At 41.1% G+C, this 27,256-nt stretch overlaps 1 protein-coding gene across 19 annotated transcripts in view; it reads right to left on the bottom strand.

The window, feature by feature from the left end:
* The window catches only part of mpdz (multiple PDZ domain crumbs cell polarity complex component), a 368,137-nt gene that overhangs the window by 243,514 nt on the left and 97,367 nt on the right, over window positions 1-27,256 (bottom strand). For all 19 annotated transcript variants that reach the window (XM_087996853.1, XM_087996875.1, XM_087996857.1 and 16 more), the window contains exons 9-10: window positions 17,097-17,303; window positions 15,432-15,546 (exon numbers count right to left, since the gene is read on the bottom strand). In XM_087996853.1, the coding sequence (XP_087852979.1) occupies window positions 15,432-15,546; window positions 17,097-17,303 (322 nt within the window). The remainder of the gene's footprint in view (window positions 1-15,431; window positions 15,547-17,096; window positions 17,304-27,256) is intronic.

Here is a 27,256-nt window from a genome sequence, read left to right on the forward strand (position 1 = left end):
AGCTTGGCAAATAAAGCTAACTCCTTTACTTACAATAAAACAAAGGGTCATGACTATTTTTACCTTTCAATTTTTTTCAGAAGCAGATAGTATTTGGTTAAAAAGGAAACCGTCTCCATATATTTTTCTCCCTCTTTCAGTAAAAGATTACTTTGTAAATGACCACCAACAATCCAATGGAGAAGAAAGCCCATCCCATGAATACCAGTCTTCAGATAATTTAATTCACGTTTCACATGAGATAAAGAAACAGGTGACCACATTAAAGACAGCCAAGGTTATCATCCCAGCAACATTCAGGCCATGGTGCTGAAGATATGCTACAGAACTAACCATGTGCAAAACAAGCTATTCCAATTCTAGCATTGACCTACCATCATTGAAGATTGCATAAAAAAACAAATTTAATTCAGCCAATTAGCATTCCATAGCAGCTTACTTTCAGTCATCAGCATGACAATGGAAGACAGTAGCAGTGTTACCAAGTGACACTTACAATAACCTGCTAATCAACCACCAAGACCATTCATCTCCTGATGCGACTACAATATCAATCTAAACATGGACAAAAGAGCTGAATCTCCCTGAGATGAGCTGAGGTAAGAGTGATTGCCCTTACATGGACTCTTTCACAGATGTGTGGCACTGGAAAAGCACAGCAGGTCAGGCAACATCCAAGGAGCAGGAGAGTTGACATTTCGGGCATAAGACCTTCATCAGGTTTGTGAGGAAGCCCAAGGGGACTGAGAGATAAGTAGGAGGGGGAGTGGAGCGGGGGGGGAAGATAGTTTGGAGGGCGATAGGGAGATGAAGGCGGGGGGGTGATGAAGGCGGGAGGTGATGAAGGCGGTGGGTGATGGTGAAAGGTCGGAGTGGAGGGTGGAGCGGATAGGAGGGAAAGAAGATGGGCAGGTGGGATAGTTCAAGAGTGTGATGCCAAGTTGGAGGGTTGGATCTGGGATAACGTGGGGGGAGGAGAGACGAGCAAACTAGTGAAATTGATGTTGATTCCGTGTGGTTGGAGTGTACTGAGACAGAAAATGAGGCATTCTTCCTTCAGGTGTCAGAGATTTGGATTTGGCAGTGGAGACAGCCCAGGACTTGCATGTCCTTGGCAAAGTGGGAGGGGGAGTTGAAGTGGTTGGCCACAGGGTGGTGTGGTTGTTTTGTGCATGTGTCCCGGAGATTTTTTCTGAACTGTTCCACAAGTTGGCGTCCTGTCTTCCCAATGTAAAGGAGACCACAGAGAGCAACGGACACAGTAGATGAGGTGTTGAGGTGCTGGAAAATCTCTTCCAGATGTGAAAAGATCCTTTGGGGCCTTGGATGGAGGTGAGGGGGGAGGTGTGGACAAAGGTTTTACACCTCTTGGGGTGGAAAAGGAAGGTGCTGGGAGTGGAGAGTGGGTTGGTGGGAGTGTGGACCTATTAAGGGAGTTTTGGACGGAATAGTCTGCAGAATGCTAATAGCAGTGTGGGGAGGGAAATACATCTCTGTTGGTGGGGTCTGACTGTAGGTGGCAGAAATGGCAGAGTCCAGAGACTGGTGATCTCCTGCATCTGCAGTGCTCACTTCCTCTTTCACAGATGTAGATATTGCTGGCTGGGCCAGTTTTTCTTGCCCATCTGCAATTGTTCGTGAAATGTGAGCTGCCTTTTCGCTACAGTTCTTATTCATCTGGATCAGGAGACTTTATTCCTGATGAAGGGCTTTTGCCCGAAATGTCGATTTTGCTGCTCGTCGGATGCTGCCTGAATTGCTGTGCTCTTCCAGCACCACTGATCCAGAATCTAAATGTGAACTGTTTTCTCTTCAGAAATGCTGTAAAACCTGTTGAGTTGCTCCAGCAATTTTTATTTGTTTGTTTCAGATCTCCAGCACCTGCAGTTCTTTGTTTTGGTTTAGAAGTTAAAGACTGGCAACTACCATGCTGGAGACCTTGAGAGAAGACCAAGATAGATCCTTGACTTGAAGAAAAGCGAAAGAATCGAGAGTGCTGGAAAATCAGAAATAGAAGTAGAATTTGCTGGAAAAGCTCAGCAAATCTGACAGCATCTGTAGCGAGAAATCAGAATTAACGTCTCAGGTCAAGTGCCCCTTCCTCAGAACTAATGGAAGCTAGGAAAGTGTCAGTAAGGAGTAAATAATAGGTGGGGAGAGAACCCGGAAAGAGAGAAAAACGTTGGACAGACAAAGGAATAGCTAACAATCTGGCTCGGAAAGTGAATAGCTATTAATGGAGAATATTAGTGGCTAACAATGGGTTGTGTATCATAGCAGACTATATAAGGCCTGACGTGTGGGGTTGGGTAAGAACATTGGCCAGCTCAAGCCCTAAAGTTATTGAACTCTATATTGAGTCCAGAAAGCTGCAGGATCCTTAAGCAGAAAATGAGCTGCTGCTCAGCTTTGCTAGAGCACTGCAGCACGACAAAGATAGAAATATGGGCCACGGAACACTGTGATATGTTGAAGTGGCAGGCAACTGGAAGTTCAGAGTCTGTTTTGCAGACCAAACGCAAATGTTCTGTGAAGCCATCACCCAGTCTACACTTCGTTTCCCCAATGTAGAGGAGACCCCATCGTGAGAAACAAATGCAGTACTGCAATGCAGGTAAAGTGCTGCTTCACCTGGAAGGCGTGTTTGCGCCCTTCAATACTGAGCAGGGAGGAAGTAAATGGACAGGTATTGCACCTTCTACGGTTGCAGTGGAAGGTGTAATGAGGCGGAGGGGCATTGTGTTGGGAGTGAAGACCAAGGCATACCGGAGGAAATGGTCCCTGCAGAAGGCTGACAAGGAAGGAGAGGGAATGAAACTCTGATGCTGGTGACAAGGTAAATCCTTGACTTGGCGCATCTAACCAGAATGGGATGCAAATACTTCAGCCTCGTCTTTCGCATTCATTTTGAACTGCCACATTGTTAAGGATGAGAATACTTGTAGTATCATCCTGTTGGTAATTCAATTATCCAAGACACTTCATAACTAGACATGGTAGAACCACAGAACTTAGGTCTGATTCATTGGTTGTGAGGTCACTTAGCTGTCAACTGCATGCAGCTTCCACTATTTGTGTACTATACTGCAATTTCACACCTCATTTTTAGGTACGCCTTGTGCTGTTACTGCCTGTTGTCCTGCAGTCTTCGCTGAGCAAAGGTCGATCCACTGGCTTGATGGTGATGCTAGAGTGTGGGATATGTCAGACCATCAATTACAAATGGAGGCATTATGCCTCATGGATGCACAGTTTTGAGTTGCTAGATTGGTTTTAAATCTATACCATTTGGCATGCACTGAGACACACAAGATGAGTTTGTCTCCACAAAGAACTATACAAGAAACAGATGGGTGAGAACAAGGTCAATTACTTTTTTCCCTCTTGTTGGCTCTCTTGCCATATGCCACAGGTCTAGTCTAGCTATGTCTTTCAAGATTTGGCCTACTCAGTCAGTGGATGTGGCGCTGGAAAAGCACAGCAGGTCAGGCAGCATCCGAGGAGCAGGAGAATCGGCTTACACCCGAAACATCTGGCCTGTTGTGTGCTTTTCCAGCACCACACTCTGGACTCCGATCTCCAATTTCTACAGTCCTCACTTTCTCCTACTTAGTCAGTGCTACATAGGCACATCACATACCGATGGTGATTGAAGTTTCCAAAATACTGTACACTGTGCCCTTTTCTCCCTCTGTTAAGCGCTGAACATAGAGGAGAACTAATTCACCAGCTGAGGGGTCGTGATGATAGGTAGTAAGCATATGTTCTTGCCCCATGTTTAACCTGTGTTAGAACCCTTGCTGAGTTTTCATTATTTTTATTCTATTCTTTTATTGATTTTGGTTTGAAGCTGTGAACTCGGAATTGCTAGCTGGGAATGACTTACAGACCTTGAAGCAGCCTGTAAAAGGAAAAGAACAGACAAAACAAGCTTCTTTGGTTTGAGAGGCCAGCCCTGGAGGCCAGTTGCAGGCTGAACCTTGATTTAAAAAGGTTCCAACAGACACAGCTACCCTGGGAATAACATTATTCTTAAACAGCAAACTTTGGCTACTAACAAGATTAGTACCTGATTTTTGAAATTCTCATCCTCATTTTCAAATCCCTTGCTGGTTTTGCCCCTCACTCCCTCTAAACCCCTCCTGCCAATAAGAGATATCTGCACTCCTCTAATTCTGGCTTTTTGAATATTCTCAATTTCAATCGTCTCACTAATGGTAATCCTAAACTCTAGAATTGTCTCTCGAGACTGTCTAATTTGCTTTTCTTCTTTAAGGCACTCTTTAAAATATTTTCTATTCATCATTTGTACTTAACGTCATGTGATTCTGACAATGTGTATAGGGTATAAGCAGGCATGGAAAGAGTTAAACTCGGAGTTTTGTGAAACAAGCAACTCAGCTGAACATGACTCAGATCAGGTAAGAACTTACAGTGAGGTGCTGGAGGCAAGGGTAAAAGGTTGACAAGGTGGAGAAGCAGTCATTATGTAGAGGGATTTTACAATATTGGAAACACTCAGTATGTGAGGTCAGTTTAGCAAGTTGAAAAGTATTCATTATGGTAAGCCAGTTATTCATTGTGTAACAGAAGATGGCTTAATCTTTACTATTGACACTCGCTGATTGTAACGGTCACTTAATTAATATGTATGTTGCCTTATCTGGATGCTCCTCCCTGTAAAATGACTATATAGTTTATTGAGAAACTGTTGTTCCAGAGGAGACTGTGAACTCATGTCTCTGTGCACATGAGTGATCGTTCTCTATCCCTCCAGGGTGCAGAATAAAAATGAAGGAGGTAAAACTATACTGTGTCGATGAGCAGTTTTCTTCGACGGTGGAAGGGGTTGGGAAATGCGCCGACAATTCCACAGCAATGCAAATAAACGTTGCTTGGCTTCAGGCTATGTTTTATCATTCTAACATGAAGCACTTTGGGGCATTCTATGACAATAAAAAAGGTGCTTATAAATACAGCTTGTCACAGAAATATACTTGCAGGTCTCTGCCAAAACACCAAGCAATTACTATGCACATTTCCCCTCCAATTGCACTGTCGGGATTCAGACAATTATTTGTAAACAAACATCGAGCAATTTCTTATGACATACTCTTGAGAACCATGTAAACAAATCAAAACATTAGTTCTTTTATTGCAATTAGTACTGTACAAAGTTAAGTATTAGCTTATACCCTATGGAGATAAGTTAAATCATTTTGATACAGTGGTACGGTGGCTCAGTGGTTAGCATGCTGCCTCACCAGCGTCCCAGGTTCAAATACAACCTCAGCCGACTATCTGTGTGGAGTTTGCACATTCTCCACATGTCTGCGTGTGTTTCCTCCGGGTGCTCCAGTGTCCTCCCACAGTCCAAAGATGTGCAGGCCAGGTGAATTGGCCATGCTAAATTGCCCATAGTGTTAGGTGCATTAGTCAGAGAGAAATGGAACTGGGTGAGTTACTCTTCGAAGGGTCGGTGTGGACTTGTTGGACCGAACGGCCTGGTTCCACACTGTAGGGAATCTAATCTAATCTACCTGGAAATTGTTTTTGGAAATCTGGGAGATCGTGTATTTAACCACATGGCAGTTTTGCATGTTAATTGAGGTCTCATGATGTCAGGCTCACTGGTCTATAGTTCCCTGGCTAGTACTTACCATCCTTCTTAAACAGTGGCACCATATTAGTCAACCTCCAGTCTTCCAGCACCTCACCTGTGACTATTGATTATACAAATATCGCAGCAAGGGGCCCATCTTCCCTTGCTTCCCACAGAGTTCTGGGGCACACCTGATCAGGTTCTGGACATTTATCCACTTTTATGCATTTCAAGACATCCAGCACTTGCTCCTTTGTAATATGGACATTTTTCAAGATGTCACCAATTATTTCCATATATTTATTTCTTCCACGTCCTTTTCCACAGTAAACACTGATGCAAAATAATCGTTTAGTATCTCTCCCACCTCCTGCAGCTCCACATAAAGGCCGCCTTGCTGATCTTTGAGGGCTTCTTTTCTCTCCCCAGTTACCCTTTTGTCCTTAATGTATTTATAAAATCCCTTTAGATTCTCCTTAACTCTATTTGCCAAAGCTATCTCATGTCCCCTTTTTGCCCTCCTGATTTCCCTCTTATGTATACTCCCACTGCCTTTATACTCTTCTAAGGATTCATTCGATCCACCTTGCCTATTCTTGACATATGCTTCCTTGTTTTTCTTAGCTGAAAAATGTGTTGCTGGAAAAGCGCAGCAGGTCAGGCAGCATCCAAGGAGCAGGAGAATCGACATTTCGGGCATAAGCCCTTCTTCAGGAATTCCTGAAAAGGGCTTATGCCCGAAACATCGATTCTCCTGCTCTTTGGATGCTGCCTGACCTGCTGCACTTTTCCAGCAACACATTTTTCAGCTCTGATCTCCAGCATCTGCAGTCCAAACTTTCTCCTTGTTTTTCTTAACCAAACCCTCAATATCTTTAGTCATCCAGCATTCCTTATACCTACCAGCCTTTCCTGTCACCCTAACAAGAATATACCGTCTCTGGACTCTCGCTATCTCATTTCTGAAGGCTTCCCATTTTCCAACCATGCCTTTACCTGCGAACATCTACCCCCAATCAGCTTTTGAAAGTTCTTGCCTAAGACAGCCAAAATTAGCCTTGCTTCAATTTAGAACTTCATTTTTACAAATCTGGTCTATCCTTTTCCATCACTATTTTAAAACTTTTGGTCGCTGGCCCCAAAAGTGCTCCCTCCCTGACACCTCAGTCACCTACCCTGCCTTATTTCCCAAACGTAGGTCACGTTTTGCACCTTCTCTAGTAGGTACATTCACGTACTGAATCAGAAAACTTGCTTGTACATGCTTAACAAATTCTTCTCCATCTAAACCTTTAACACTGTGGCAGTCCCAGTCTATGTTTGGAAAGTTAAAATCCCCGACCATAACTATCCTATTATTCTTACAGATAACTGAGATCTCGTTACAAATTTGTTTCTCAATTTCCCTCTGACTAGTAGGGGATCTAAAATACAATCCCAGTAAGGTGATCCCTTTCTTATTTCTCAGTTCCACCCAAATAACTTCCCTGGAAGTATTTCCGGGAATATCCTTCCTCAGTACAGCTGTAATGCCATCCCCTATCAAAAGTGCCACTCCCCCTACTTTCTTCCTCCCTTTCTGTCCTTCCTGTAGCATTTAGATCCTGGAACATTAAGCTGCCAGTCCTGTACATCCCTGAGCCATGTTTCTGTAATAGCTATGACATCCCAGTCCCATGTTCCTAAGTTCATCTGTCCCAAGTTCCTGAGTTCATCTGTCTTGCCTATTCGGCCTCTTGCATTGAAATAAATGCAGTTTAATTTATCAGTCCTAACTTGTTCTCTGCTTTGTTCCTGCCTGCCCTGACTGTTTGACTCACTTCTTTTCTCAACTGTACCAGTCTCAGATTGATCTCTTTCCTCACTATCTCCCTGGGTCCCAACCCCCCACTTTAATAGTTTAAATCCTCCTGAGTAGCTCTAGCAAAAATCCCTGCCAGTATATATTCCAATTCAGGTGCAATCCATCCTTCTTGTACAGGTCACTTCTACCCCAGAAGAGATTCCAATAATCCAAAAATGTGAATCCTTCTCCCATATACCAGCTCCTCAGCCATGCATTCATCTGCTCTATCCTCCTATTCCTACCCTCACTGGCTCATAGCACCGGGAGTAATCCAGATATTACTACTCTCAAGGACCTCCTTTTTAAATTCTGGCCTAACTTTCCAAATTCTCCATTCAGAATCTCATCCTCTTCCCTTCCTATGTCATTGGTTCCAATGTGGACAATGACCTCCTGCTGGTCTCTCTCTCCCTTGAGAACATTCCGCACCCTCTCTAAGACATCCTTGATCCTGGCATCAGGGAGCCAATACACCATTCTAATTTTTCGCTGAAACGTCTGTCTGTGCCTCTGACTAGACAGTCCTCCAACACAATTGATCTCTTGGAACCCCACATAACCCTCATTGCATTACAGCCAGTCTCGATACCAGAAACATGGCTGTTCGAGCTACATTCCCCTGAGAATCCATCACCCCCTACATTTCCAAAACAGCAAACTGGTTTCAAATGGGGATAGCCACAGGAGGCTCCTGCACTACCTGCCTACCTCTCCTACCTTTCCTGGAGTTAACCTATTTATGGCATTGCACCTGCAACTTTTCTCCCTTCCTATAACTGCCATCCATCCCACCCCCTTGCTCTTGTAAATTCCTCATTGCCTTTGTCTCTCCAACCGATCCATTCGATCTGATAGGATTTACAACCAAAGGCATTTATTGCAAATATAATCCTCAGTAACATCTAAACTCTCCCTAAACTCCCACATCCGGCAAGAAGAGCATATCACTCTAAAGGCCATTTCTTCTTCTTTAAATGTCCAAACCCAAACCCAATTCCTCTACAAAACACTGCTCCAGGCTAACTTAATACTTATGGCTTAAATTTTTAATTTTAACCCAGAGACATATCTCAATAAAATATATAGTCAAGAACAAACCCACTTTATTCACTGTAAAGCAACATTTAAAAATATTCACTTAGATGTTTCTGTGTTGTTACCTCTCCCAAACTGGTTCCTCCAAGATTAGTTGTGAATTTCACTGTTCGTTAATTTTCCCAGACGCACTCCAATGTCCCGCTATGAATTCAAACAGCAAAGGGAGTAACTGTGCAGGTTCATTGCTGTGTTGATTAGCAGTGTGGGGTGCTCTGGTTTCCTCCACAACCCAAAGATGTGCTTGTTAGGTAAATTAGCCATGCTAAATTGCCCATAGTGTGCAGGTATGTTTAGGTTAGGTGCATTAGTCGGGGTAATTGTATAGTAGTGGGGAATGGGTTTTGGTGGGACACTCTTCGGAGGGTCGGTGTGGACCTTTTGGACCCAAGGGCCTGTTCCCACACTGTAAGGATTCTACCAATGTCCAGTTCGACATAGTCTGAACTAGGTTCTTCACTGTGTTGTAAACAGTAACATATTCTCCTTTTGCTTTCCTTTCCTGTCAAAATACCTTTTGAGCACATCACATTACATATTCTGTGAGATTTCTTTCTGTCTGGAGTCCTTACCAAATCGTTCACTTCATTCAATCATCTTTCGACTTGATAAGGTCCACTAAACCTTACTTTTAAAGGTTCACCTATCACTGGAAGTAAAATTAACACTAACTCAGTTAGCAAAATTACACTTTTTGGTTTCTTGGCTGCCTCCTGTTTCATCATATGATACCTTTAAATGCTGTCGAGCCAACTCCCTTGCTTTATTTAACCATTCCCTAAAATATGACATAGTCCAAATGTGTGGTCTCTGAATGCTAACTCAAATTTCTCCTTGATCATTCATACCCAAACAATAATTCAATGGATTGAATTTGGTTGATTCATTTGGTGCATTTCTCATGGCAAAAAGTACAAATAGAATTCTTTTATCCCAATCATCCAGATTGTCTAGACTATAAGCCTTCAACATGGTCTTTAATGCCTGATGCTGCCTTTCTAGCACTCTCTGCATTTCTGGAAGGTATGTCATGGATTTGAACTGTTTTAGTCCTAAACTGTCCATAACTTCCCTGAATAATTTTGAGGTATAGCTTGACGCTTGATCTAACTGTACCTCTATGGGTAGTCCATATCTAGTTAAAATTTTGAGTAACTTCTACAATCCTTTTAGCTATAATATTGCGAAATGGAACGGCCTCTGGAAATCTACTGTACACATTCATTATTGTCAACAAATACTGATTTTCACTTTTTGTTTTAGATAGGAGTCCTATGCAAACAATTAAGACTCTTGTAAATGGTTCCTCAAATGTAGGAATGGGTATTAAAGGTGCAAGTTTTATTAATGCCTGCAGTTTTCCCATTACCTGACATATACAACATGTCTGGCAAAATTCAACTACATGCTTATGCAGTCCAGGCCAGTAAAAATGTTTTTGTATTTTAGCTTGAGTTTTTCTTACCCCTAAGTTACCTCCCACTGGTAGTTCATGTACTACCCGCAAGGCCTCCTTTCTTTAACCCACTGGCAATCCAACTTGATGAACTTCTGCCCATTTCTCATCTGCCTGAATATGTGATGGACTCCATTTCCTCATTAAGACATCTGTTTTAAGATAGTTGGACTCAGGGATACATGCAGATTCTTCTTCAGTGTACACTTTTTGATATAATTGATTTAGATTACATTACATTACAGTGTGGAAACAGGCCCTTCGGCCCAACAAGTCCACACCGCCCCGCCGAAGCGCAACCCACCCATACCCCTACATTTAATCCCTTACCTAACTCTACGGGCGATTTAGCGTGGCAAATTCACCTGACCTGCACATCTTTGGACTGTGGGAGGAAACCGGAGCACCCGGAGGAAACCCACGCAGACACGGGGAGAACGTTTAGATTAGATTAGATTAGATTAGATTACTTACAGTGTGGAAACAGGCCCTTCGGCCCAACAAGTCCACACCGCCCCGCCGAAGCGCAACCCACCCATACCCCTACATTTACCCCTTACCAAACACTACGGGCAATTTAGCATGGCCAATTCACCTGACCTGCACATCTTTGGACTGTGGGAGGAAACCGGAGCACCCGGAGGAAACCCACGCAGACACGGGGAGAACGTGCAAACTCCACACAGTCAGTCGCCTGAGGCGGGAATTGAACCCGGGTCTCTGGCGCTGTGAGGCAGCAGTGCTAACCACTGTGCCATCATGCCGCCCACAAATTGCTTCAATATTTCATCTTTCTGTTGTAACTCAGTTAGTTTCTGAGCTAAAAATATCCAATCTGTCCTTCACCTGTTCCTGTATTGTCCCAAAATTTGATCAAATATGGTATCTGATAATTCTAATTCAACTTATTTATCTGTATTCTTTGATTTATCCTGTTTCAATTGGTGATTTTGTGACCTTATTACCACACGGTCAAGAAAAATCTCAGGATATGCTTCCCATAAATCTTCAGTGGTCTGATTTTCCACTGGCTTTTCAACCACAGGAGGCAGCACTCCGACATGTGACCCAGCTATATCATTAGCAAGGACAAATTGTAATCCTGGAGCCAAGAGTTTCTCCAGTACTCATACCATTTCACTGGACACTTCAACCTCACTCTACATAACTGAGCACTTCTAATCTTACTGTGAATTCCACATTCAATCTCTAAGTTACATATCTCATCTCTTAACATCAAAGATTGACATGATCTCTTAATATTGTAACTTCTTTACCTGCTGCTCCTGGCCTATGTGAGTAAATCTTACCTTCGCAAGTAAATGGTTTAAGACCACCTGGTACCTCCTCCTTAATCAACTTCCAACCAGGTTGTACATTCTGGTGTAGCATTTTAGTTTCTATTGTGCTTTCCCTCACCACTTCAACAAAATTCACTGGCTTATCCTGTTTTCGTACATCTGCCTATCTGATGGGTTAGGAAAATACATGTGGCCTACTTTATTGCAGTGAAATTACTGGGGCTTTTCAACTTCTTTCCCCTTCAAGGGTTTCCTTTTTATCTTGTGGTAACTTACTTTTATGATCTTCACCAAGATCTCCTTTTCTTTTATCATGTGAGGATTTCTCTTTTCCCCAATTTCTATCTCTCATGAATTGAAATTGATTTTGGAAGCCAAACTTTGATTTATGAACCAACTCATAGTCATCAGCCATTTCGGCTGCTATTTTAATTCTCTGCTCTTCCATGAGTTTTCACTATTTCAGGAAGTGAATTTTTGAACTCCTCAAAATAATCGTCTCCCTAAGAGTGTCCAATATTTGCTCTATTTTTAATGCCCTATCCACCCATCAAAAATACATTCAGTTTGAAAGGATCAAACAAAGTATGTTTGACCAGGACCCCTCCTTTGATTCCTGAAACATTGTCTTTAGGCTTCTGGTACATGCTCATATGAACTTAAGATTTGTTTCTTCATCTCCTCATACTGCTCAGATATCTCCTCTGATGGTGATACAAGTACCTCACAGGCTCTACCTACAAGTTTTGCGTGGATCAACAAAACCAACGTGACAACTGGCAAGTGCATGTGTTTGGTCACCTTCTCAAAAGAGATGAAAAAGGCTTCCACATTATTCTTATTAAATTTAGGCAATGTTTGGATTTGTTTAAACAGACCCCCACCAGGTCTTTGGCTACGATGGGTTGGCTCATCCTCACTATCTTCCTCACTAAGCCTACCTTCTATCTTCACCTCCATCCTTTTAAGCCAACTTTCCTGTCTATGTGCCAATTTATGAAATTCAAGCTCTCTTTCTTTCTCTTTTTATTCTGCTATGGCATTCCTCTCCGTTTCTTTTTGTTCTGCTAAAGCGATTCTGTCCTTTTGTTTTTGCTCTGTCTGGGTGATTCGTTCTTATTCTCTATCTACTGCTTGTAATCATAATTCAAAACTGTTTCACTCCATTTTCTCTTTCTTTTCCCTATAATGCAAGCTGCTTCATTTTCAATTCAATTTTAGCCATTTCCAAAAGATTCTAATGGCATTTCTAGCAAATCTAAATGCGGAGCTATCGCTAAATTATCTCTCTTTTTCTCATAGATGAAGGCAACTCCAACACCAGCTTGTCTGCCAATTCCAGCAGCTTTGTTTTGTTCACCTTTTGTAAAGCCCCCAAAGTCACTTCTTCAAGCTCCAAAAAGCTCTAAGTGATTGAAAGAGCCTGAGTGCTGTTTAAACCAACTGAATTCAACACCCGGAACAAAAGACATGAACATCTACCATTTGCCGCCTTTGAATCCAACAACCGCATTCCCAAATTGGAACTTTCAAATCAATCCTGACAAGAGCCCCCAATATGTTACAGGCCAGGTTAGATCCCCGCAAAATATTTTAAGAAGGTAGCCCAGACACTAACTTCTCTTATTTTAAAGGCAGACGTGAAGTGGATATTCCAAGAGTGATGCAGCTGGTCAAACCACTTGAAGCAAACAGAATTTACTTAAACACTACAGTTGAAACACAAACAAAAGAAAAGAGAATTTAGAGCAATAACTATTTGAAAACCCAACCGATTCAATATAGCAACTTAACTAAGGAGCTGTTCCAACTCCTGTAACATCCCATGAACACATGCCTTGGCAAGAGGTAAATTCAACACAGGAGGAAACAGTTCCGAAAGAGATTTCAGAGAGCAAGACAATCAGGAACCATCTGCTGAAGCTTGGAACCTTTCTGCACTGCAGCAACTTCTGAATGCCTGCTAAAATTAAACCAAAATAGAATAAAACCACTCCCCTGCCACTGTTAAAGTAGACAATTCAACACTTCTGCCTTTACAACCTCTCGTGTCAAAAAAAACAAGAACAAAATACTCTTGTTAAAGGAGCAGCAGCGTAACAGTAATTTGTGGGCGGCATGGTGGCTAGCACTGCTGCCTCACAGCGCCAGAGATCCGGGTTCAATTCCCACCTCAGGCGACTGACTGTGTGGAGTTTGCACGTTCTCCCGTGTCTGCGTGGGTTTCCTCTGGGTGCTCCGGTTTCCTCCCACAGTCCAAAGATGTGCAGGGTCAGGTGAATTGGCCATACTAAATTGCCCGTAGTGTTAGGTAAGGGGTAAATGTAGGGGTATGGGTGGGTTTCGCTTCGGCGGGTCGGTGTGGACTTGTTGGGCCGAAGGGCCTGTTTCCACACTGTAATCTAATCTAATCTTATCTAACCTCCTGACTCCCAAAAGACTGACCACCACCTACAATATTAAGCATGTGATAGAGTGCTCCCCACTTGTTTGGATGGATTCAGTTTGAACAACACAACAAGCTCAACATGCCAGACAAAGCAGCTCACTTTATTTGCACCACATCCGCAAACGTCCACTAATAACACTCAGTAGTAGCAGTGTCTTCTATCTACAAGATGCACTGCAGAATTTCAAAGATTCTCAGGTAGCATCTTGCAAACGCACTGCCACTTCCATCTAGAAGAACAAGACTAGCACCTGCACCTTTAAGCCACTCATTATCCTGACTTTGAAAAGATATTGCCATTTCTTCACCGTTGCTGCATTAAATTCATGCAATTTTGTCCCTGATGGCATTGTGGTCAACCCACAGCAGATGGACTGCAGCAGTTCAAGGCGGCAGCTCACCACCATTTTCTCAAGGGCAACTAGGGATGGGCGGTACTTGCTGGACACCCAGCAACGCTCACATTCCATGAATGAAAAAAAATCCACATGATAATTAGAAGTGCTGGCAATGCTGAAACCCAATCATCAAGATTTTGAGGGTTACCATTGACCAGGAACTTAAATTGGACTATCCATGCTACAAAATCAGGTTAGGGACTAGATATTCTGCACGAACTCGCCACCCAACTTGTCAAAAAACTTTCCATTATCTACAAAACAATTCAGGAGTGTGATGAGTATTCTTCACTTGCAGCTCCACCAATTTAGAGAAGCTCAAACTCATCTAGGTCAAAACAGCAAGCTTCATTCACACTCCAAGTCACCACTATGTTTGTTACACATATCATGTATAAGATGCAATGCAACACAACAACTCGCCAAATTTCTAACAACATCTATAGACCAACAAATCTCTCCTTAAACATCAAGAACAGCAGACACACAAAGACCATCCAGCTGCAAGATCCCTGCAAGTCACACTATCCATCTTTATATATATATATATATATATATAGACATTAGAACGTACAGCAGTACAACACAGTACAGGTGCTCAGCCTTCGATATTGTGCCGGCTTTTTATCTACTCTAAGTTCCAACTAACCTACATATCCTTCATTGTACTAACTACCATGTGCCTACCCAAGAGTCGCTTAAAGGTCCCGAATATATCTGACTCTACTACTGGCAGCATATCCCACGCACACACCACTCTCTGAGCAAAGAATCCATGTCTGACACCTCCCCAAAACCTTCCTCCAATTACCTTAAAATTGCGTCCCCTCGTGATAGACATTTCTACTTTGGGAAAACAATGATTTTCCTGCTCCTCGGATGCTGCCTGACCTGCTGTGCTTTCCCAGCACCACTCTAATCTAGACTTTGGTTTCCAGCATCTGCGGTCCTTGCTTTTACCTATGAAAACTTCTTGTGCACAATCTCACAACAGAAGCAAGGTTTGCCTACAACTGAAAAATTAAGATACTAATGCCATAAAAATGAATATGAAAAAAATGCTCCACCCTCAACATGAAACACATCATAAGTGCAACCATCATCCCCACAAAATAAACAAGGATGACAAAATCACAATAAACCACAGTATTCACTGATATGTGGGAAATACAACGACTTTATAACGATGAAATTCAGGTCTTTCTTTCCAGAAAGAACACGGAAAATAGAAAGAAAGGAACAGTATAAAATCAGATTTAAAAATCTTAGAAGTTATTACAGTACCTAGATTTTTGTCACCAACATAGCCAGCAATGGTTATGCCGAGTCCATGAACATCTTTTGTAAGTTTCACATCGAATATTTCACCATCAACACTCTGACAACAGACTGGTTCAGGCTAATTAAAAAAACAAATTGCAATATTTATACTTTATACTTCCAGTTTCAAAAAAAGTATGATTATACTATAAATACTTTAATAAGATTCAAAATGCCAGACAGTGGAAATGTGAAAATTAAACAGAAAATGCTAAAGATACTCAGCATCTGCGGTGACAGAAAAACAGAGTTAACCTATATGTTTTAATGAAAGATCACAGAATATGAGTTTTTATTATTTTTGATGAAAGGTCATTAACCGAAAGCATACTCTTTGCTTCTCTGTTTATAGATACTGCCTGATCTGCTGAGTATTTTCAACAACTCTTATAACAATAGGAATCAACAGAAAAAAAAACAAATCTTGGTTCCAAGTCTGGTAGGACACAATAAGCCATTCGACTTTGAATTACCTTTTGAAATATAGCCACTTTATTGTTTACTGTTCTTTTATAGAAAGCATATAATCCTGTCAGTATTAATGGCAGCCACACAGTCTTTGGAATTCCATCCCTAAATCTCTGCCTCAAATCCATCTTCTCCTTAGAGATGTTCCTTAAAACCTACCTCTTTGGCAAACCTTTTGGTCTTGTTCTTTTATGATTGTTTCACATTTTGACTGCTAATATTCTTATGATGCATTCTGGGACGGTTCATAACATTAAGAAGATCTTATTGAAATACAAATATCCTTTTAACAGAATTGCCTCAATGGCAAATAGGAAATCACCACAGTTAAGTATAGGAATTATAACATGTCTGCAAATTATATTCCAACTATTTTCGCCAAAAAGGCATAGGGAAAGGGATCTCAAATGATTTTCAATTTTACTGGCATTTGCTGACAGACTCTGGCTAAAGTTAAGATACCTTAATAAAATATGGTCAGCAATGGCCAATTTCTATTGCAATTAATTTACAACCTTCAGCTCATAAAGTAATGTACACCAATATGACCACAATTGATCAGCCCCTAATGGTGTCATTCTTATTTAAATGAAATTTAGTACACAAACTGCTTTTAAACAAATACAATCAAGGCAAATAAAAACTAATAATGTGGTAAGTATTCAGCAGGTTTGGCAGTGCTTATGAAGGGCTTCAATTGCTGATCCTTCCTCAGAATTGGAAGTGCCAAGAGATGTAGCAGTTTTGTAAAATGGACAGTGAAAAGAGAGAGGGAAGAATGAACCAGAAGGACTGCAACATGGGAACACCACCACCTACAAGTTCCCCTCCAAGCTGCTCACTGTCTGGACTTTGAAATACATCATCATTCCTTCAGTGCCCCTAGGTCTACGTGGATACTGCCAAACCTGTCAACTACATCCAACTATTGGTATTTTTACTTTCAGATTCTCAACATCCATTTTCACTGGTTGCATGTTTAGGTAAAGGTTATGGTGAAAATTGGCAAAAAGATTAAACTTTGCTCAAATTTAAGATCAATGTATCCAATTATGATTGAAAACTTGCTCGGCAAAAATGCATTTCTCCCCTCACAAGATCATTAACTGGAAAACATTTTTCTCACCCTGTGTTCACAAGAAAACCAGGTATCATACTTGCCTCTTCCGCTACAGGAGGTACAGATGGTAAAGCAGGAAGTCCTTGAGGGGCAGCAGGCAAAGAGTCTTCTGCAGCTCCTCTAGCTATTACCAATTTCACTCGATTTCCACATTGCCTCAGCACCTGAGCCACTTGCTCACTACCCATTCCAAGTAGATCCGTGTCACCTATCTTTAGAATGTGGTCACCACTTTGAAGGCGTCCATCCTTTAGCACAAATGAAGAGCAAAATAAGTATTTGTAATGGACACTGACTATCTAAAAGAACAAATTACAAGCAGAGTATTTTTGCAGTTTGCTCAGGAAGCGTCCTGTATTAAAGGATAATGACGATTTCTCAATGTTCATACTTTTGAGATACAAAACACACTAAAAGCCAGATTTTAATTAATTTAATCCATTTAACCTTTAAATGGATGTCCTTTTGGAAGGATTTGGGGAGCCATCATAAGTTCACAATTGAAAGATCAATTCAGGAATGGGGGAAAAAGGACATAGAAGGTAGATTGCCAGTATCCATGACAGGAAATGAGAAGAGCAAATACAGTGGAAAAATAACATAGAATTGGGATATTAAGAGTAATCTGCTAGCTAGCCTTGGGTACACATGCATGTATGGTTCACTCAGCTAATAACATGTACAGAGAATGAATAAACAAAAAAAGTTAAGCAAAAAGAAAAAGTTACTTAGATACAGTTCTATTATGAGGAGTGTGGATGAGGGGGTAGCTCAGTTGACAGCTACCAAATAGATCAGGCTACTTCGAAAATCACGAAGTTTCATCCTCGTCTTCCTGAGCGAAAGTGCCTGCCCACACCACTCATACTTTAAAAAGGCACTTGACATGGCTCAGTGAATAATTACCAATGACCTGTTATGGGACAGAGAAGTCAAGAATAATTTTCACCATGATAGTGAAAACGTTTATAGCCTTAAAAACTTGACCTTAAAAATTTAGGCTAAAACGTACTTTTGAACTATAGAACACATTTACTGCACACTAGACAACAGACAGGCAGGGAGAGTAAGACAATTAAGAACATTTGCCTTAACATCAGTGAATCTATATAAACAGAACACTGAGTGATAAACGGTTGATCATTTGTGAAATTAATAACAATGTTTGATTCTGAACTCGAAACAAAACTCAGTACTCTGTATCAATTAACTTCTGTCCCGAGTTATTGTCTTCACTATTACCTATCTAGTTCAGAACATGCAGCGTTTTTATTCACTTTTTGTATATGTGACAGTACTGCCCTTGTAAACTTGTGTATAAAGATAGTCTGTTTGAGATAGTACAATGAAGTAGCCTGCCAGGGCTCTTGAAGGAAGAGCAATGTCATACTCTCCTGGGTTATTAGAATCCAATTAGCCGAAATTATAGGTATTAGTGTTATGTTGTAACAGTGATGCTATTAGCAAATGAAGGGAATGATTAAAATTAAACTAAACTCTCTGTAAAAGGTTTTTTTATTCCAGACTACCAAAGGTATGACCTCCATGACGAACTGTGAGAGGCTTACAGGTTGAGTTCATAAGGAATTCCTTGGGTCGTCTCAAATCTGTGCTTTAACAATTGAGCCAAAGTACAAAATAAATTTGTCAATGTTAACACTTCAATTGGAATTTGTGATTCAAAACAGGCACGGGAGCTGACAAGTACTTCGCACAACAGAAATTTTGAAATACATTCCACACAAGGAATATACATTCTAGAGTTATAGCAGGCGGCAAACTGAGCATGACAACATCCCCAATTTATGTAATATACACTTGTCCTACAATCAGGATAGGTATTCAATTAGTAATAGTCTGGGAGAGGATGTTGAGTTAGCTTTAATCCCAAACTCTTGTCAAGTCTACAGAAATTATTTGCAGCGAAAACAAAAAAAAGTGAGAGAAAATATCAATCTGACATCATAATATTTGGTTCATGACATTCAATGATGTAATGTCTCACAGGTACTCAAAGATTTTGACTGCTACTGAAAAACAGGGAAAAAAATCAAAGCCAAATTCTAAGTTAAAGTTCTGGGATGAAGTTGACGTCTACATAGAATTATGTCATTCATTGAAACATCAAACGAGCTGGTGACAAGTCAGTCTTCTTTGCTTCAACAGACAGCTAATCACACATTGTCACTTTCAATAGTTGGCTGCATCAAAACTTCGGATCTTTGACCTGCCTCAGAACACTGCTTCACAAACTAAATTTATGAAGCTGAAGATTGCAGTTCCATGTGAAATGGAGGTTGTTGTATTGTACTATTCCAACTGATCTTAATAAACTGATTTATTAACCGTGACTCTATAGTCCCAGGGTTGTTTAAAAAAAAAACTTCTGGCTGTATAGTGAACATCTTTCTATGTATGCTGTATATGCTGTATACTAATGATCAAAATGCAAGTGTCATGTTTCAAATGCTATACTGCCACTCATCCTTTCCCCTTCAAATGAAGATGCCAAGGAGGATCACCTTAAAACAAAGGCAGTTTCTGGGGAAGCAGGAATTAGCTAAGTTTTGAAATGATTGCACATAAATGTTTTTCGCTAATAGAATAATCCTATTAAAGTCAAGGATTTTTTATTGGATCATTAGAATCTCAAGTTAAACAAACTCAGATTTGCTTACCTGGGACCTGAAAATCCCTCTACCTGTTTAAGTCAGTTGTACATAAAACTCTGTCAAGACAAAATGCTTGGCAGATATTTATATCATTTACACACTCTCCAAGAATGAGAAAGACAATACAAAAAGCAGTCACGAAGAATCAGTTTTAAGTTGATCAACAGTTTGTTCATTGTCCTAATGAAGAAATTATGAGTGTCTTTAAAGAAGAAATGAAAAGAATCTTGGTCTTTCAGTGTTGAGAAAGCACTCCAATCTATGTACATCTGTGTAGCAGTAGCCTCGGATCCTTAATTTAAAATAACATTCAAGAGCCTGGGAACAGGAGTCAGCCAATTATTTCCTTGAACATGTTCTGTCATTTAATGATCAATGATAATTGATCCGTAACCTAACCTTTAATGGACTTTTGCTTACCAAATTCAGTTCTAAGTATAAAAGTGATCTGTAATCAATTGGCATTTGTGGAAAAGTTTGCAAAATTTTCACCTTTTCTGTGTACAAGTTTCCTGATTTTACTCTTCTACAGTTTTACAGTTATAAGTGCAAATTTTTACTCCAATGCTGTCTGGTCCTAAAACTTATAATTTTCCCATAGGTTTAGACAGCCCACCCAACAAATAATATCGACCTATTCTGTCTTTTCCTTTTAAATGCCTTGAAAACTTAAATCAAGTCATTCTAAAGCTTCTAAACACCAGATGTCAAAAAAATAGCTTCTGAAATCTCTCCTGGTAACCGAATCCTCTCAATCCAGGTATCATTACTGTAAATCTACACTGCATTCTATCTCCAATGCTCATAATACTTAAGGTGTGATCAAACCAGGGTTTTACACAGATAAAGCATTTATTTTCTCCACCTATACTAACCTCTACATTTAAGGGCCAGCATTTCATTGTTCTTTTTGATTATTTTCTGTACCTAATAGTGACATTTTACTGATTTATAAACTTAGATGGCAGATCTCTGAAACAGCAGGGTTTATGGCTTTTCACCAATTAGAAAATATCCTATTCTGTCCTTTTTAGTCTGAGGATGGATGACCTCACACTTTCCTACACTCAAATCAAGTTGCACAGTTTTACTTGTTCACTTTGAAAGGGTTAAAGCTGAAAAGGATTAAATACAGATTCAATTTGAAGCATTTACACTAAAATATGTACAACAATTATCTTCCAGAGTAAAGCAGACTGATATGGATTTGCCAGCATTTTTGAACAGTAGTGTAACTTTTACAAGTTTCCAGCCTTCTGGCATCACCGAGGACTGGAAGATCTGACCCAAAGACTACACAATTACAATGCTTCCTTCTCTCAAGTAACGTGGGATACATCTACTTTGAGGACAGCTAGCCTTTAAGTATATACTAGGTAAAAACAATGACTGCAGATGCTGGAAACCATGTATCCTACCCAATAATCAACTGCACTTTGAGACACTTCTCTAAAAGGGGTAATCCTGCAGAAATGTAGCTAATGCACATTCCAACCAATGGGATAAAAGAAATCAGGCTCCAGGTGACCCTTCCTGCGATGGGAGAATCCAATTTAAAATTAATGACCAGCCAACTACGTTGTTAAAACGTTATCACCGTTGTCAAAGAGAAACCATGGGTGTTTTATTCCTGAGAGAAATTTTAAAATTCCTTCAATCTTGAGTGATCTTCCCCTAGCTAGGAAAAGGGCTATAAATAACTCCTGCATGCAGGATAGAGGGCATTGACTAAGGCTGCAGTTTCAGAGAAAGTTCATGAGCCTTTAGACATTGTCCAAAGCCACGAGAATTAAAGCTTAATCCTGGGATGTGCTATATTATAAATGAAAGAAAAAAGGTATAAGGAGAGTGGAAAGGACTAGTTACGGTTATAGGTACTGATGGGAAATGCCATGTTAAAACAGAACAATAAAATTATTAGGGTCATTCCTGAATGCTAATTAACGTGGAGTACATTTACAGAATTCAAAGTCAGAGAAAGGGAGGCACCATGCATTTAATATACACAGAGTCATAGCACGTAAACAGACCCTTCAGTCCAACTTGTCCATGCTGACCAGATATTCAAACCTAGTCAAGTCCCATTTTCCAACTGTTGATCCATATCCCTTCCAAAACCCTTCCTCCTCACATATCCATCCAGATGCCTTTTAAATGTTTTAATTATATCAGCCTCCATCACTTCTTCTGGCAGCTCATTCTATTCACGCATCACCCTCTGCGTAATAAAATTGCCCCTTGGATCTCTTTTAAATTTTTCCCCTCTCACCTAAACCTATGCCCTCTAGTTCTGGACTCCACCACCCTAGGAAAAAGACTTGTTCTATTTACCCTATCCATGCCCCTCATAATTTTATAAATCTCTATAATAAAGTCACCCCTCAGCCTCCAATGTTCCAGGGAAAACAGACACAGTCTATTCAGCCTCTCTTGGAGCTCAAATCCTTCAACCCTGGCAACATCCTTGTGAATGTTTTCTGAACCCTTTCAAGTTTTACAACATCATTCCCACAGGGGAGACCAGAACTGCACAGAATGTTCCAAAAATGGCCTTATCCATGTCCTTCACAACTGCAACATGACCCCCTAATTCCTACACTCAATGCTCTGACCAATGAAGGAAAGCGTATCAAATACCATCTTCACTATCCTATCTACCTGCAACTCCAAGATCTCTTTGTTCAGCAACACTCTCCAGGACCTTACCATTAAGTATAAGTCCTGCTCGGATTTGCTTTTCCAAAATGCAGCACCTCACATTTATCTAAATTAAACACCAACTGCCACTCCTCAGCCCATTGCCCCATCTGATCAAGTTCCCATCATACTTGGAGGAAACCTTCTTGACTGTCCACTACACCTCCAACTTACTAACTATACCTCTCACATTCACATTATTTATATAAATGATGAAAAGCAGTGGACCCAGCACCAATCCTTGTGGCACTCCACTGGTCACAGGCCTCCAGTCTGAAGGAAAACCCTCCACCACCACCCTCTGTCTTCTACCTTCGAGCCAGTTCTGTATCCAAAGAGCTAGTTCTCCATGTAATTCTATGAGATCGAACCTTGCTAAGCAATCTACCATGAGGAACCTTGTTGAATGCCTTTCTGAAGTACATGTCGATCATGTCCACAGCTCTGCACTCCTAAATCCTTCTTCAAAAACTCAATCAAGTTTGTGAGACATGATTTCTCACACACAAAGCCATGTTGACTATCCCGAATCAGTCCTTGCCTTTCCAAATCCTTTCCAACCCGTCCATGCCGACCAGATATCCCAACCCAATCTAGTCCCACCTGCCAGCACCCGACCCATATCCCACCAAACCTTTCCTATTCATATATCCATCCAGATGCCTTTTAAATGTTGCAATTGTACCAGCCTCCACCACTTCCTCTGGCAGCTCATTTCATACACATATCATCCCCTCTGTGAAAACGTTGCCCCTTAGATCTCTTTTATATCTTTCCCCTCTTATCCAAAAGCTATACCCTCGAGTTCTGGACTCCACCACCACAAGGAAAAGACCATGTCTATTTATCCATGCCCCTCATGAACCTATATAAGGTCACCCCTCAGCCTCAGTGCTCCAAGGAAAACAGCCCCAGCCTCCTCCAACCCTGGTGACATCCTTGTAAATCTTTTCTGAACTCTTTCAAGTTTCAGAACATCCTTCCAATAGGAAGGAGACTAGAATTGCACGCAATATTCCAACAGTGGCCTCGCCAATGTCCTGTACAGCCGCAACATGACATCCCAACTCCTGTACACAATACTATGACCAATAAAAAAAGCATACCAAACGCCTTCTTCACTATCCTATCTACCTGTGACTCCACTTTCAAAGAGCTATGAACTTGCACTCCAAGGTTTTTTTGTTCAGCAGCACTCCCGAGGACCTTACCATTAAATGTATAAGTCCTGCTAAGATTTGCTTTCCCAAAATGCAGCACCTCGCATTTATCTAAATTTAACTCCATCTTCCGCTTCTCAGCCCATCTGATCAAGATGTCACCATCTGATCAAGATGTCATCTGATCAAGATCCCATTGTAATCCAAGGCAACCTTCTTCGCTGTCCATTACATCTCCAATTTTCGTGTTATCTGCAAACTTACTAACCATATCTCTGATGCTCACATCCAAACCATTTATATAAATAATGAAAAGTAGTGGACCCAGCACCAATGCTTGTGGCACTCTTGCTTGTTTGAAAAACAACCCTCCACCATTATCCTCTGTCCTCGACCATTGAGGCAATTCTGCATCCAAATGGCTTCTCTAGAAGGTACATCAACATACTGAATCAGAAAATTTTCTTGTACACACTTGAATTCCTCTCCATCCAAACCCTTAACACAATGGTAGTCCCAGTCTATGTTCGGAAAGTTAAAATCCCCGATCAGAACCACCCTATTATTCTTACAGATAGCTGAGGTCTCCTGACAAATTTGTTTCTCAATTTCCCTTTGACTATCAGGGGATCTATAATACAATCCCAATAAGGGATGCCTTTCGTATTTCTTAGTTCAACCCAAATAACTTCCCTGGATGTATTTCCGGGAATATCCTCCCGAAGTACAGTTGTAATGCTATCCTTTATCAAAAACGCCAATCCCCTTCCTCTCTTGCCTCCCTTTCCATCTTTCCTGCAGAATTTGTATCCTGGAGCATTAAACTGGAAGTCCTTTCTATCCCTGAGCCAGTTTCTGTAATTATTCTGAAATCCCAGTCCCATGTTCCTAACCATGCCCAGAGTTCATCTGGCTTCCATTAGGCTTCTTGCATTGAAATCATTGCATGTTTAATATATCAGTCCTAACTTTTTCTCTGCTTTGTCACTACCTGTCCTGACTGTTTGACTCGCTTCTGTCCTCAACTGTACCAATCTCAGATTGATCTCTTTCCTCACTATCTCCCTGGGTCCCAACACCTGACCTTAATAGTTTAAATCCTCCTGAGTAGCTCAAGCAAATACCCCTGCCATTATGATTAGATTAGATTAGATTCCCTACAGTATGGAAACAGGCCCTTCAGCCTAACAAGTCCACACCGATACTCTGAAGAGTAACTCACCTAGACACATTCCCTGTATTCACCCCTGACTATGACCAATTCACCTAACTTGCACATCTTTGGATTGTGGGAGGAAACTGGAGCACCCGGAGGAAACCCACGCAGGTACAGGGAGAATGTGCAAACACCACACAGTCAGTTACCCAAGGCAGGAATCAAACCTGGGTCCCTGGCGCTGTGAGGCAGCAGTGCTAACCACTGAACCACCGTGCCCCCTGTGAATCTATCACCCCCTACATTTTCCAAACTGTATACTTGTTTGAAATGGGGATAGCCACAGAAGACTCCTCACTACCTGCCTACCTCTTATCTTTCATGGAGTTAACCCATCTATATGAATGTATCTGCGACTTTTCTCCCTTACTATAACTGCCATCCATCACATCTCCTTGTTCTTGTAAATTCCTCATTGCCTCTGACTGTCTCTCGAACTAATCCATTCGATCTGATAGGATTCGCAACCATCGGCATTTCTTGCAGATATTTTCCTCAGTAACATTATCCTCATAAACTCTCCCTAAACTCCCCCATCCGACAAGAAGAGCATATCACTCTACTAAAGGCTATTTTTGCTTCTTTCAATCTACACACCCAGTGTCTTATTCCTCTACATTCCACTGCTCCAGGCTAACTTAACATCTATGGCTTATATTTATAAGTTTAATCAGGAGACATATCTCAAAATAACATATAATCAAGAAAGAACCCACTTCACTCACTACTGCAGACTTACTGTTAGGCCACACTTAAAATATTCACTTATCCGTCTGACACTGTAGCTACTGCTTTAGACACTATCTATTGGTAAGAATTTAAATGTTGCTGGTGTTGGTACAGTATGGTTGTCTCTGTTGCGCCTCATTAGTGGTTAATACTACTGTCATAAAGTTGCCCCCATGGAGGGAGTAACAACCATTAGCAGAGTTTGAGCATTAGTTAGCAAGCAAAAAACAGACAGCAGGCATAATAGGCCATTTCAAAGTTGGCAAGATGTAATGAGTAAAATGTCACAGGAAAAATTCTAGTCCTCAGCAATTTACATTCTATGATGATTTGAAAGTCAGCAAGAAAATTATGGAAGCAAAATGTGTCGTTGAGACAAGTTGAAAAGTAAGTCATGAAAACAACATAATGCATCTGCAAAAGCATGCAAATAAGTTAATGTGAATTTGTCTACTTTGGCAAGAAGATTAGAAAAGTAGCAAAAAGCACTTCCAGGCTCAATACAGACAGCTCAGAGGACCTGGCACATGAGTCACAATAAGTTGGTATGTAGGTACAATAACAGCAATGATGTCAATTTTTTCAAGAGGAATGGAATGTAAAGTGGAGATGTTTTTTTTTACAATTTGATAGAGTATTGGTGAGTTCATATCGAGAATACCACAGATGGATTTCATCTGCTTACTTAAGAAATGACAATTGCATTAGAAACAGTTCACAGAAGGTTCACGTGACTAATACTTGGGATCAACATTCCCTGTAAACTGTGCCAATGAATTGACTACTGGCACTGTTATGCACAGACCTTGAAGGCCTACCAAACAAAAAATTAGAAGAGTATATTGCTTGGGAAGGGGTGTTAGCTTTGAGGAAAAGATGAATAGATTGGGCCAACGAAGCTTAGAGGAATACGGGGCAACCTTATTGAAATATACACAACCTAATAGGTTAGACGCTGAAAGGATAATTCTTGTGGCATAGGTTATAACTAGGGAAACAGTTTAAAAATAAGTGGTCTCTCATTTAAGATGCAAATGAGCAGAACCTTTTTTTGCCCCTCTGGGGGGCCATGAGATCGTGCAACTCTCCTTCCCAAGAACTGCTGAAGTCAGTGCTATCCAATATTTTTAAGGCAGGGATTGCATAACAAGGGAAATAAAGGGTACTGGAGGTAGGCAGGACACCAGAATCGAGGCAACAATCAGATCAGCTGCAATATTATCAAATGACAGAGTACACTCAAAGGGCTGAATGTCCTCATAATGTTCCTAATTTGCAGCTTCACATGTCCCACATCTCAGGAATAGGAGCTCCAAGGTACATTACATCCAAAATTTGAAAGTAACCTCCAAGCAATGAAATCAGGCTTCATTTACATAGGAGAAAGTGAGGACTGCAGATGCTGGAGATCAGAGCTGAAAAAGTGTTGCTGGAAAAGCGCAGCAGGTCAGGCAGCATCCAAGGAACAGGAGAATCGAAGTTTCGGGCATGAGCCCTTCTTCAGGAATGAGGAAAGTGCGCAAAGCAGGCTAAGATAAAAGGTAGAGAGGAGGGACTTGGGGGAAGGGATGTTGGAAATGCGATAGGTGGAAGGAGGTTAAGGTGAGGGTGATAAGGTGAGGGTGATAGGCCGGAGTGGGGATGGGGGCGGAGAGGTCAGGAAGAAGATTGCAGGTTAGGAAGGTGGTGCTGAGTTCAAGGGTTGGGACTGAGACAAGGTGGGGGGA

Source organism: Chiloscyllium plagiosum, unplaced genomic scaffold (genome assembly GCF_037043375.1).
Source record: "Chiloscyllium plagiosum isolate Xiang-an unplaced genomic scaffold, Cpla_swu_hap1 HiC_scaffold_2, whole genome shotgun sequence".
In the NCBI taxonomy this organism is placed as follows: domain Eukaryota; kingdom Metazoa; phylum Chordata; class Chondrichthyes; order Orectolobiformes; family Hemiscylliidae; genus Chiloscyllium; species Chiloscyllium plagiosum.